Below are 13,820 nucleotides of genomic sequence, written 5' to 3' on the forward strand. Positions count from 1 at the left end.
GGAATGTGCCTTAAATATGAAAACTGAAGTACATAGACCTTTTCTTTAACACACTGCAGTCTTGTCTGAGAATCAGTCTTCAGGTGTTTGCTAGGATACCCATAGAAAAGATATTTGGTGCCCTACTGAGCTTGGGCAGCAATGTTTGTTTCTGTATTTGACTGTTTTTCATAGCATTCATTTAAGACCACTTCTCTTTAGTGGTTAACAGACAGGATTACAAGTATGAAAGCTTCAGCAGTAAAACTTACTGCCTAGTGAAATGGTTAATGCTTAAACTCAGACCTGTCTATTTTTCTGAATGGGGTAGAAGTATCTGCAGTACTTTGTAAATATTGGTCTCTGTGATTGTTTGTGTCTGCTTCAGAACATAATCATAACTAATTGTGTATCTGCATTAAAATCCTGTGGGACAGAAAATACTACAATAGTCCTAGTTTGATTGAAAAGGTTACCTTCCAGCAAGAGCTATATCTTTGTTACACTTACACGAGTGTCTGTGTTCTGAGGAGCTGTCAAACTATTTTTGCGATACCTTTGTAGTGCACAGAACTTTTAAAACCTGACTGATGTGAGCTGCAATAACACAATTGAGAATATCTGACTTAAGAAGACGTATCCTCCCTCTAGCAGTGTAGACCTTTAGTTCTGATGAGTTGCAGCCTGATTTCTCTTTCTGTGCATGGTAATACAAGTGTGTGGGGGTAATGAGACGAAGATGGCCCTGGTTAGAAGAGCAGTTCTGTAGTGCATAGCATTTGGGATGGGATTTTGGGAGCACTGTCCTCAAGTACAGATTTAGGGACTGGCAATGTGTGTACAGACTTATAGAGGCACAGAGCACTCTCATACTCTTCCTGAATGTGTCTCTGACTTCCAGCACTCATTAGCATGTATCTGAAGGTGGAGAATGTAATGCTGCAAACATCTTTGGTTTATGATGCTCTAATTCTAGCACCTTTTGAACATAAAGCTTTTCTATGTGTGCGGGTGTAAGGTGCACCCTCCTGTATGTATGTTTGGATTCTGCTGCAAGTCCATTACTTCATGTTGTCATTGGACTGTATTCTCATGTGAAATTAATGCTTATAAAAAAGTACTGATAAACTGAGCCTTGCGCTGTGGAGGTGGGAAAATGTTCACAGTGGACTACTGCTGGTGTTTTCTGGATAGCTGTTTGCCCTGTTTTATAGGAAAGGACAGTATGTAAATAAAGTGAAAAGTAATATTAAACATGAAAGTGGGTTTATTTTCCAGGTGGGTTTGCAGTAGTTCACTGCCATACTTTGTTCCTGTCTGCAGGAAAGGGAGTTCTTGAAGAACTATGTACAGCGGATAGTTGATGTCCAGCCTAATTTGGTCCTTGTTGAGAAGACTGTGTCCAGAATTGCCCAGGACATGCTCTTAGAGCATGGTATCACTCTGGTCATCAATGTCAAGCCGGTGAGCATTTCTAATCAGAGTTAGACTCTGCCTTGTGGGTAGATCTCTTAATATCTCCTTGTAGCAAACCCCCTGGAGAAAGCCAAGAGTTGTCTTATTTTCTAACGAAACGTGGGCTCTTTTTTAACCATACTTCTTTTCCAAGAAGGTAAGACAGGCAAATCTGGAGAGTAACTTTTTCCTCAGCTCTTCACACTTACTGTGCTGTGTCCTTGTTTGATGGGTCCTTGTACCCTGGTTTAGTTCTAGTTGAATTTGACACCCGTTTGTAGCAAATCATGCCTGAGTCCTGAGTGATTGCCAGAGAGCCTCCATCCCTGTGGGGCAGGATACAGACAGCCATACAGAGAGTAGGTGTGGGAGTTGGCTGAGCTCCTGGCAGAGCTGACTGCCCTGCACCTCCTGGAGGTATCTGGATCTAGTCAAGTGAGAAGTTCTGGGCAGGGTACAATCCCACCAGAAATATTTACCCGTGTTTCTAAGATCCTTGTATATTGTGGATGTGGATTTGTGGGACTGGGTTTAACTGAGAGCTTGCATCTCAGTGAGAAGTTTCCTAGATCACACTGGTGTTTTTTGATTTGTTAAGAGCAAGGTAAAGATGCCAGTGTCTGCTTTGCCTTGTAGATTCTTACTGTTCTTTCTATTTTTACAGCAAGTGTTAGACCGGGTAAGTCGAATGACCCAGGGGGACTTAGTGATGTCAATGGATCAACTGTTGACCAAACCACAACTGGGGACATGTCATAAATTTTATATGCAAGTTTTTCAGTTGCCCAATGGTGAGTAAAGCTTGATGTGCCTTAGCTCATGTGTGTGAAAAGACAAATGCTTTGCTTCTTTTTAAATAGGTCTTAACTGTTGGCTTCCTTGTGTGATCATGTATCATCCTACTCATTTTATTTCTGTTCTTGGAACTACAGTGAACTGTCTGTGTAGAGAAAAGCACGATCTTACTAATATGAGACATGCTATAGATTTTAATTAGACTGATTTCTTTCTTCCAAACTGTTTTTTCTCTTCCCACATACTATAGTTTCTCTAGTCCAACTTCCTGTTCAAAGCAGGAAGGATTAATTTCAATGCAGCATCAGATTTCTTAGGGTTTTGTCAGCCAACTCTTGAAAACATCGCAGAGCAGAGATTTCATAGCCTGTCTGGGCACCATCCTCACTGTAAAGAATTTTGCATTGAAATAGAGAATCGTAGAACAGCCTGTGTTGGAAGGGACTTCAAAAGATTATCTGGTCCAACCTTAACAAATCCAATCAAAATTTGCCTTGTTGCAATTTGTGCACAGTTCCTCGTGTCCTTGTGCACCTTTAAGAAATGAGGTTCCTTTTTCTCTGTAACTCCCCTAGGCAGTAGGAGTTTACAGAGGAAGGAAGAAATGCTGCTTGACAGGTTACCAGTGGTGCTGGCACACATAAATGCTGTGGATGCAGATCTTTGTGGGGATGCAGTCTTTGCATTCTCTTCATAGAATCATAGAAAGATTTGGGTTAGAGGAACCTTAAAAATCATTTAGCTCTAACTTCTCTGCCATAGGCAGGAACTAGACCTTCCACTAGACCAAGTTGCTCCAAGTTCCACCAAATCTGTCCTTGAACACTTCCCTTTCCACTTCCTTATTGCCCCTTCCAGCCTTTAAATTGCCCTCAAAATGTCATAGGCTTTTGACTTGTAAGGATGAGTAAATGTGCCTGGGAGGGAAGTGATTCTTTTGCTCACTGCTGCAGAATCTGTAGTCATCTTAGAATACGCTGTTTAGGTCAGGGTGTTCCGTGTGGCCTTCACTTTGACTTTGTGATGGCTTGTTTTACAAAACAGGAGATTTATAGCCAATGCTTTTTTTTCTTGGAAAAATAAGTTAGTACAGTAATGTGCATTTCTGCAGCTACCAATGTTACTTGCTCTGTTACAGTCTCCTGAGTGTGTGAGATACCTAAAAGCAGGTTAACTGTAGTTGTCATCCTAACTCCCATGTATTACTTTTCTTCTAGATCAGACAAAACCCCTGATGTTCTTTGAAGGGTGTCCCCAGCACCTGGGTTGCACTATCAAGTTGTGTGGTGCTGCAGAGTACGAGCTGGCTCGTGTGAAGGAGATCCTGATCTTCATGGTCTGTGTGGCTTATCATTCCCAGCTGGAAATCTCATTTCTTATGGATGAGTTTGCCATGCCCCCTACTCTCACCAAAAACGCTTCCTTTCACTCCCTTATTGAGGAGCCAGGAGATGAAAATGAGCAACAGAACCTCTTCAATGGTGAGGACTTCAGCACAGCAGTCAAAGACATTGAACTATCCTCTGAAAAACTGCCCGTAATCTCTGAGTCAGTGTCCTCTGATGAGGTCAGTTTGCCTGAACCAAGAGGTGTATTTGACAGAGGTGACCAAGAGAACAGTCAGGTGGAAACGGTGTCCTCCAAGCAGCAAGAGCACCACAAAGGGGAATCACCATTTGCAGTGTTCAGCTCTGTACCTCATGCAATACCTGAAACATCCCCACTGCCCCTCCATGGCATGGACCAGCACTTGGCTACTCTGGATAACCAGGCACTAGAGCCTCTTCAACAGGCAGATGATTTACAGGAATCCAAGAGTCAGATGAGAGTCTTCAGAGACCCTCTCCAGGATGATACTGGTTTATATGTCACAGAAGAGGTAACTTCGTCTGAGGATCGTCTCAAAACTTACTCTGCAGCATTTAAGCAGGAGTTGAAAGATGTCATTCTCTGTATTTCTCCAGTACTGATGTTCCGTGAACCATTTCTTTTGACTGAAAAAGGCATGAGATGCCCTGCCCGGGAATACTTTCCTGAGCAAGTTTATTGGTCTCCTCTGCTCAATAAGGAATACAAGGAGTTGGAGAGCAGAAGGAAGAGGCAACTGTTGCGGGATCTTTCTGGACTACAAGGGAAGAATGGGAGTATCCAAGCCAAGGCTATCCAAATCTTGCCTTCTCATGAGCTGGTTAATACTAGAATAGCAGAACATCTACGTGACAGCCAGAGCTTAGCCAGAATGCTGGCTGACTATCGGGCCAGAGGAGGGAGGATACTACAGAAGAGCACAGATCCTTTTGCTCAAAATAAGGATGTGTCTAGTGTCCCTACTGGAAAAACTGGGAGCAGAACTGAAGAGGAGGAGAAGGGACTGGCTCAGAGTGAATCATCATGGTCTCATAAGGTAAGATTGAGTTGTGCTGCTCAAAACTCAAGTTACATCAGTCTCTCATGGTATACAGAAGGTGTAGGGTCTCATATTAAACCAGAAGGGGTGGCTTTTTGTCTGTTTCTTTCTGTTTGATTAAGTTTGTTTTGTTTTGTTTTTTTGACTGGGTCATAACTGCATTTTAGATTGCAGTGCTCTGCAGTCATTAAGAAAGAGAGACTGGAAAATTTCTCTGAGAAATGCACAAAATCAGCCCAGAATCAGTTTTGCCTGTTTGACTGGGCTGAACCTAACTGTTTTCTGAAAATGAGTCCATGAAGAGAGAGCAAACCTTAAGAAGTTTCTTAAACTGAGCTTTCCTGCTCCTTGTATTTGGTGATTTGTAGAAATGTAATACTTTCATTTTCAGAGGGCTTAATGTCATGGAAACAGCAGTAGGCTGTAATTACATTAAGTACTTGATTGATTGTAAAAGTTTGGGTGATCTGAAGAAAAGTGGGAATCACATAACGGAGGGGAGGGAATCTTCTTTGAAATTTCAAAGCAAGGGAGTATGCGCTTGTAATAAAAATATTTAAAGTTCTGGTAAACTGCCATGAAAGTAACTAACTTGTGTCTGAGGAAAAGGATCTTGGGGCTTTCTTGAATTGTGAGCTGTTTAGGGAAAAAAGTCTATGAACAAGAGTAGCAGAACTGAGCTGTTGAAATAGCCAAACATTTTGGTCCCTGAGCCAATCAGCCCCTATGTTTATAGGCAGAAGTAACTTTTTAATTGGTGCTTAAATGTAGATCTCCGTAGCTTCACAGGCCATAATCTTGCAAACTGTAAGAGTAGCCCTTGCTCTGGATCGGACCAGTTGATGCTGTTTTAAATTTATTTCAGTGATCAAATAAAAGTATTTGGTAACATCATAGTTTTGTAGGGTGGGGGAGGGAAAACAGCTCCATTCCAGCAGTGGCATGGTACTTCTCTTCCCAGAGAACAGAAAGATAGAAATCTTTCTATAGCCTGAATGAGTAACTGAGGTATAAGATACTGGCAGAGTTTTGAATCCAAGGTGTCCTAAACCATAGAGTGGTTTAGAGACTCTGGATGTTTGTTGTGGGGCTTTTGTTGTTTTCTGTTCCTCTTGGCTTCGTTTCCACAGAAAGACACGTGTGTTCATTGGTTTCGTTATGCATATGAGCCATGTTGTTCTAAAAATGGCAGTTAGCAATTATACATAGTACAAGTTTGCCTGAAGCTGGGAGATAATGTGAAGTTAGTCTGTACAAAAGGAGAAAGCAGGGATTTGTCTTTGAATAAAATTACTAGAATAGAATTTTGTCAACAGAAGTTGTGAGTGAATGGAGGTGTCTGTAACCAGCGAATGAGTTGTTTTCTCTCTACTAGGTGGATTGCCTGAGTCCAGTAAACCATCAGAGGCTCTGTGTTCTCTTCAGCAGCTCTTCTTCTCAGTCCAGCAATGCTCCAAGTGCCTGTGTTAGCCCCTGGTATGAAAACTATTCCTCTACAGCTTGTATAATCGCTATGCTTTCCTTCCCAAAGTCAGAATCAGTGCCTGCCTCATAGCAGTATTTCTTGAAGGACTCCTTAAAGAATTGTACGTTGTGCCCATCCTGTAACAGGAACTTTTGCCGAAAGACTTCTGTGTTGTGTGGTCAGGTGAATCCACAGCAGTATTGCACAGCCTCTGTAATACCCAAGGCATGAATGAGAAAGCCCAACCTGAAACCAAATGCTTTAGTTGGTCTTTCACTGCAGAGTAATGTCTCTGTGTGGGGAGCACTGCATGCAATCTTGTGGGGAAGAGTTTGTGTAAATGAGCACAGAACAATGTCCAAGCCCAAAAATGAGCCTCGTGAGAATTTTGGAATACTTGTAGATTGTATTATCCAAGAGTGGCATTGGAATATGTTGCTGTCTTTCTCATACTGTAGTCATTAGTATTAAGAGCTTTATTTCCAGCTTAGGGGGCTGTAATTTGCTAATTGTGTGCAACTTATGACACACTTTTATCTCTACTAAACAGGACAGGTGTTGGTGTTTAATCATTATCTTAGGTGATTTTAATTATTAGCCTTGGTGAAAATAAAGTGATGACCCTCTTACAGGGAAAGGTCTAAAGTTCCTGTAGAAGCTTAGAAATGAACCAAAGAAGATGGTGATATGCTCACTAACCAGCAACAATGAGAGGATGTAAATTAGTGATGTTAGGGACACTTAAACTGATACACATTTTAAATGGCTTGGTCACCTCAGGTTCTGAGGAAACAAAAGTTGCTATTAAATACTCTAGAAGAATAAGGATTTTTTGAGGCTTTTTTAATGTTCTGGATGTAGCCTTTTTGTAGGTGTTTAAACATTAGTGCTTGAAGCTGCTTAGACTTCATGCCTAGATATTTTTGATCATGATCTTCAGACGTGCGTTTGAACTGTATTGGACTTTTAGATGTCAAGTCTAAAGTTGTTCTAGTAGGACTTTGAACTGATTACTAGCAAACCTGACAGCAGGGATCTAGGAAGGGTAGTCAATAGGAAAAAAAGTCTTTGAAGGTTTACAGGGCTGTAAACAAGCCAGCAGTGGGTGTAGATCTGTGCACCTAAAGGCCATTGCACAGCTAACAGTGATGGCATCCAGTCTCTAAAGCTTTTCTATCTCTGCTTTAGGATTGTGACCATGGAGTTCTATGGGAAAAATGACCTAACTCTAGGGATTTTTCTGGAGCGCTACTGTTTCAGGTAAGGAGGAACTTACTCTAATTCATTCATGCTCACTTGTTACAAGCAAATACATCCGTTGCTTTCCTATTTTGGCCCTGTCCTTCCTGCTTTCTTCCATGAGGAAGTGAAACAGATTATGAAACAAGGTTTATAAGTTCTTAAAGACAAATGTGTTCACTTTTTTGTAGCAGTTAGGGCTTTGGGGCCAAGTTAAACGTCTGAACATGTATTCCAGTTGTCTGTTTTTCAAGACAAGCAACTGTACTGGTCACAGTTTTCTGAGGTTCCTCTTTGAACATTCGTACTAGTGTTGGGTAACACTACCCATTTAGTGTCTCAGAGTAAGGCTTTGTCATATGTGCAAGGTGGCCAATGTAAATGGTCCAGAGCACTTTAAGCCCTGGCAAAGTACTGTGTCATTAATTTCATCTCCCAGAGGTGTAAGTTGTTATGTTTCTGTAATAACTGCTGCTGCCACAACCCCATGCAGAGTCTCAGCAGGCTGTGAAGCTGGAGAGGTAACCTGCTCAAAAGACAAGCTCACTCTGTTTTCTTCATTGGCCACTTGCAGTAGCAGAATGCTCTTGCTGTTCAGCCTTCTGGAGGAACAAGTATTTCTCCTCTTGGTGATCAGTGAGGAGGAGCTTAGCTGCCAACTTTTCAATTCTTGTTTCTCTCTGTTCATTAGGTAGTGTGTGCTAAAGTGAGTGCTTCTCAATCTCCATAGTTTCAGTAATTAAAATTCTTAATTTTTTCACATGAGCAAGAAGAATCTGAGCTTTTTCCGGCTCTTTCTGGTTTTGAAGAATATCTTGTCTGACTTTGGTATCTAAACAATGCAGCTTTTATTTTTCTGGTATTGGTTTTTCTTCCCTGACCTGAAAAAACCCATCCAAAGAAAGGTCATGGGTTTTACTGTTCAAAGATGTTCTATGGCACTGTTTTCCTTACCTGTTCCTTCAGGAGCTGAAACATTGCCGTTTTGAAGGCTCTTTGTCACATCTTTGTCCTCAGTAGCATTTGCTTGGGTACGCTGCCACAGTGGTCTTCTAATTTGGTGCCAAGCACTTCCACAGGTGCTTTGATCCTTATTTTGTGGATTATACAGAATGTGTTTGTAGAAAGTGATTCATTGTAAAAAAGTGATAGCAACCAGTATCCAGTCAGTGCTTTTGGGACCCATACAGCCATTGCTGGCAATGGAACTTCGCTATATGCTACTTCTAAATCACTCTGCAGAAACAGCCTTTACTACAGGCTTAGAAAACTTTTTTACAGCGAAGATAAATAGTACCATGATATTAAAAGGCGTATTAGGTCTGGTGAATCAGTTCTTCAGCAGTGTCAAGTATGTGATCATTCATAAGTGTTTCTGTTTCTCTCTGTAAGGCCTTCCTACCAATGCCCCAGCATGTTCTGTGAAACACCAATGGTGCACCACATTCGTCGCTTTGTTCATGGGCAAGGCTGTGTGCAGATTGTGTTAAAGGAGCTGGACTCCCCTGTCCCTGGGTACCAGCACACCATCCTTACTTACTCCTGGTGCAGACTGTGCAAACAGGTAAGGATGTGGGCTTCAGAATCATTGCTATTCCAATTTAGTATTCTTGTTGTGACTGGCTTTGTATGGAAAGGCAGCATGTTTGAGAAAGTGCTCATCTCTGGAGCTATGGCTAAACTGGCAGAAAACCTGTTACTGATACAGATGTTCTCATGTTACCTACAAATTCCTCTTGTTGCACTGGGGCTGTTGAGGGTGAAAAATCTTGTGTGAGGTAGTCTTGTTAGAAAAATTGACTCTGTCAAAATTGACTCTGAGAGGATAGATCTAAGCAGAAAAAAATGGAGTTGCCCACTTAGAGGTGAAGAGTATGGTCCCTTGCTTACAATGAATTATTACGAGCATCAAAAGAATGTATGCATGGGGAAGGGCAGACACCCAGACCTACTGGGTTAGTAACTGGCAAAAGCCATTTGGTATTCTTTGATCTGCTGCGGACTGAACAGCCTGCATTGCGTCAATGTGATGTCTAGAGTTCCTTTAGTAGTCATTAGAAAGTAACATCTTCATTAGAGAAACACTAAATTGCTTTAAAAAGCCTACTAGGTAGTAAGATTGTGTATTATCTGAAACGTGTTCTGTAATTTAGCTAAGAAAACATTGCTAGCTGGATATTCATCTCTAGCTAAACATTAAGAGCCTTCAAAGAGACAAGAATAAAACTTAATGAAAAAGATTCATGCAGTACCTGAAATGCAAAACATCTCAATTACCCATATGGCTGACTCACTTCACCTACTTACACTGCCTTAAACATGGGTGATGGATTTAAAGATACCTAGAGGTTAACGCAGTTGCCGACAGCAAGCCCTGTGCTGCTGTGTATACAGCTGCTCTATAACCTTTCATTTCTGTGTGCTCATGTAAACACTTACGTGTCTGAGGCTGTCAAGTGTTTGTAAAGCAGTGTCTGCTCTAAGCTTGCAAGCAGTTCTGAAGATGAATTGCACTGCAAAGCAGTACCAATGCATCTGTAGCTGAAAAATCACCAGGAAAAAAGTATATATGGCTACTGCTGCTGGCTGGGTTGCTGGAAATTGACCCCATATAGAGAAATAGCATCCCAGAAATAAGCTTCCATCCAGGGTATGTTTGGACTCCCCCAGCTTAGCACCTGTCATCATCAGCTACCAGTTGTTGTTCATCAGATTTATTTTAACTATGTGTTGGCCTTAGCTTTGCATAAATGTGATCTTTGTTGTTTAGTGTGTTTCAGGGTCATGGGTGCTTCTGGAACTAGAAATACTAGATTGCTGTGTGGATTATCCTGTCCTTAATCTTGTTTGAAGGATGAAATTGAGACACCTTTCAATTTTTCAGGTGACACCAGTTGTTCCCCTTTCCAATGACTCTTGGTCTATGTCATTTGCAAAATACCTTGAGCTGAGGTTCTATGGGTACCAGTACACTCGAAGGGCCAATGCAGAGCCTTGTGGGCATTCCATTCACCATGACTATCACCAGTATTTTTCCTATAATCAGATGGTGGCATCTTTCAGGTGAGTTCCACTGCTAAAACCTTCCTTCTCTCTCTAGTACTATATGAAGCATATGGCTCTTGTAAGGATTCATCAGTTCTGTCCTTCACTATGAGTACAGTGTGGGATAGCATAACAGTACCATAACCACAAGTGCAGGATTGTGTGCTGGCTTGCCGAGGCCATTGTGGGTGGCATTGCTGTCCTAGCTGTGGTGGGCAGTGTTCTAAGAGTGGATGGTTCCCGTTCATGATACAGAAGGGAAATGCTTTTCCCTATCTAATTCCAAAAGCTTTCAGAATTTTGGTTTTGCAACATGATTTATGGTTTCACTTCTTGCCTGGGAGATACATGAACGGTGTGTTATTGCTGCTAAAAGTAACTTAAGCCCTGGACATATTGACAGTGCCCCTTTTCATATAAGGGCCTCAAACCTCAGTATGGTGTAGAACTAGTACTGTGTGATGTGAGTCTTGTTACAAGCTGTTGTATTGCCTTCTCAGCTACTCTCCAATCCGGCTGCTGGAAGTGTGTGTCCCACTCCCCAAGATCTACATCAAACGACAGGCTCCATTAAAAGTTACTATTTTGCAGGATCTTAAGGATTTCTCACAAAAGTAAGCTTTGTTTTTAATGTTTTTTATTTTGTGCTTTTACTAGCAGAACACATAACTATTTTTGCTAGTATGATGAGATTTGGCTAAATAGTCATTATTCGATAGAAAAGTGATAGTTTAAAACATGTATGCATATATACTTCCAAGGGAGAGCGGTCTTGAAATCTTTATTGCCTTTGCCTGCTCTGTCTGTACTAATCTCTCAACTCTGTCTGGTGGCAATTCAGGTTAAATATAGCCAGTAGAAACCAAGATTCTTTTCTTCTCTGTCCCTGAATATTGCACTGATGTCTGAGTGATATAGCATTTTTATAGCATTCTGTGATTTTAGAATGATGCTGCCAAGCTCCTGAAAGGTTGGCCATCAGCAGGTGTCTGAAATGTTACCTTATGAAATGCCTTCTCAAGCACAGTTTTAAAGTATTTTTAATTCCTCCCTCTAATGCTAAAAATGAAATGGAAGAGATGGTCCTAGAAGGCCTACTCTGAAAATTGCAGGTTATACTTTGTACTCTTACCCTAACATTCCTTTATAGAACATCTGACTGAGTTTCAATTCTGTCTTCAGCCCCAAAAACCTGCCAAGACCTTGCTCAAGTCTCTTGTCTGAACAGAACTGTTGTCATTATATTGGTCATGTGTATATAAAAGTCATTGCCTTTGTTAGCTATTGAATATGGTGACAGCAGGCAGACTGTACCTCCTTCTAGTCCAAGGTAAACTACTATGAACCTGGACACTTTCTAAGTGTAGGAACAAAAAGGTGGAAGACAGGCCTGATGAAAACTCTCTTGAATCCAGCCAGATTGCTGTTCTGCCTGGTCACAGCATTCCTGTACGGCTGATGTCTCTGTGACTATCTGACTTCAAAACCTGTGGAGCTTTGTTTAGAGCTGAAATAGAGGTACTCATTATTTCTGAGCCCTGCTGGTGGAGGTGTAGCTTGCAGACCCAGATTCTTCCTAATCACAGATGACACAACGGTTCCCCTTTGTTAGTAATGTGTTTGAGACATTTATATTGCTCTCTGACAGCTTCCACTGCTAAGAATAAATTGTGGAGACAAATGCAGTGTGTGTAACTTCTCGTTTTCTCCTATTACAATTGAAAACTTCTCGTTTTCTCCTATTTCCCAACTTTCTCTGTAAATACAGTTGGATAGCTCACTGTGCAGGAAGGCTGTCATATATTGTCTTTTGTACTCTTAAATGCTAGCCTTAAACACATTCAGACTTTTATTAAAGAATGTTGAAGAAGCTCCAAGTAGTCACAGCTTAACTCTTTGCATCGGTACTGACAGGGTGTCACAAGTCTATCTCGCTGTGGATGATCGCCTTGCTTCTCTGAAAACGGATACTTTCAGCAAAACAAGGGAAGAGAAGATGGAAGACCTCTTTGCCCAAAAGGAGGTAATAGACTATTTTTGCATCAGTGGACCACAGGCTAAGTGTATGGAGGAGCTACTCAGATCCTGTGTTATCTTGGGTGACAGAACACTGACAGCTTTTCTTTTGGCAGATGGAAGAAGGGGAGTTTCAAAACTGGACTGAGAAAATCCAAGCAAGGCTGCTTTCATCATCACTGGACACACCTCAACAGCTGCAATCTGTTTTTGAGTCTCTGATAGCTAAAAAGCAAGGACTTTGTGAGATGCTACAAGCCTGGAATAATAGGTAAGAGGACATATGGTGGAATCAAGAGCAACACTGATACTGTGTTGGTTCCAGGGGGGAAGAAGTTCAACTGTACAGCTGTTCTATAGAGCTTGTGCTGAATGTCCTCTACTGGTTAAGACCACACAGCTGATTGGTTGGAACAGAAACTCATTTGAGACCATATGATAAAAGTATTGTGTTGTAGAGCACAACTTGCATCTGCAGGAGAAATTTTCATTTGATTAAAGGTAGAAGACATGGGAAGAGGGAAGCGTGGGACCAGTTGTTTGGGGGAAATTATCTCAGAGGTGAAGAAAATGTGCTGTCTTTGGCCATTTGCTACATCTTTGGCACATGTTAGCGGCAATCTGAGTTTACAGTAAAGACTCGTGAAGTCATGCTTGGCTGTATTCCGGTATGGAGCAGCTTCATAACTTGTGTCATTCAGAGATAAGACCAGTAACCTATCTTTTGATGAATTTTTCTTTGGTGGTGGTGGTTTTATGTGTGTTGGTTTTGTTTGTTTATTTTTATTTTTTGTTTAAGATTGCAGGATCTCTTCCAACAAGAGAAAGGGAGAAAACGTCCATCAGTACCACCCAGCCCTGGGAGGCTGAGGCAAGGTGAAGAAAGCAAGGTATGGGTAACAGGCTATAAAGCTCTTAAACTTCTTCTTTTTTCTGGGGCAATACAATAGTCTTAAGACTGGCTTCAGTTCTCTTTAATAATTAGTGAACTGGTTTTACTGCATCTTGTAGTTTTCAACTGTAAAAGCTTTAATTGCATGTTAGTATATGTTTGTTTTCCTAAAAGATGTGAACTAAGAGCCATAATGTAGAGAGAAAGACTAAGTATGGAGTTGATTTTCTGTGATGCCCGTGCAGTGTTGATGTGAACACTGCCAGCAGAGAGCTGCTGTCATTGTCAGGTGTGTGCCTAGATAGGAACTGGGCCATCTCCTTCAACCCTAGGTTGTTGCCCATCAGGTGCATCCCTGGTGAAAAAGAAAAGACAAATAATGTTGAGAGGTAGAGCAGATGACACGGGAAGGACTGATAATGGATTTTCAGGATCATCCCTGTTTTGTGATGTATCCTGTGGGAACTGACTGAAGGGATGTATAAATGATTTTGGACTGCTGTCTCAAGAGCTCTGTCCAAGGATAC

The 13,820-nt window shown here is 41.4% G+C and overlaps 1 protein-coding gene across 8 annotated transcripts in view; it reads left to right on the forward strand.

The window, feature by feature from the left end:
- The window catches only part of PIKFYVE (phosphoinositide kinase, FYVE-type zinc finger containing), a 62,819-nt gene that overhangs the window by 36,179 nt on the left and 12,820 nt on the right, over positions 1–13,820 (forward strand). For 6 of the 8 annotated variants that reach the window (XM_017735603.1, XM_017735602.1, XM_008634705.2 and 3 more), the window contains 11 exons: positions 1,303–1,443; positions 2,099–2,225; positions 3,447–4,633; positions 6,012–6,112; positions 7,290–7,361; positions 8,733–8,904; positions 10,225–10,403; positions 10,886–10,999; positions 12,300–12,408; positions 12,518–12,672; positions 13,201–13,291. In XM_017735603.1, coding sequence (XP_017591092.1) covers positions 1,303–1,443; positions 2,099–2,225; positions 3,447–4,633; positions 6,012–6,112; positions 7,290–7,361; positions 8,733–8,904; positions 10,225–10,403; positions 10,886–10,999; positions 12,300–12,408; positions 12,518–12,672; positions 13,201–13,291 — 2,448 coding nt within the window. Of the gene's footprint in view, positions 1–1,257; positions 1,444–2,098; positions 2,226–3,446; positions 4,634–6,011; positions 6,113–7,289; positions 7,362–8,732; positions 8,905–10,224; positions 10,404–10,885; positions 11,000–11,800; positions 11,905–12,299; positions 12,409–12,517; positions 12,673–13,200; positions 13,292–13,820 lie in introns of those variants that run through there. The other 2 variants (XM_017735604.1, XM_017735605.1) reach the window with 2 other exon arrangements.

The sequence above is a fragment of the Corvus brachyrhynchos genome, unplaced genomic scaffold (assembly GCF_000691975.1).
Source record: "Corvus brachyrhynchos isolate BGI_N302 unplaced genomic scaffold, ASM69197v1 scaffold255, whole genome shotgun sequence".
Classification (NCBI taxonomy): Eukaryota; Metazoa; Chordata; class Aves; order Passeriformes; family Corvidae; genus Corvus; species Corvus brachyrhynchos.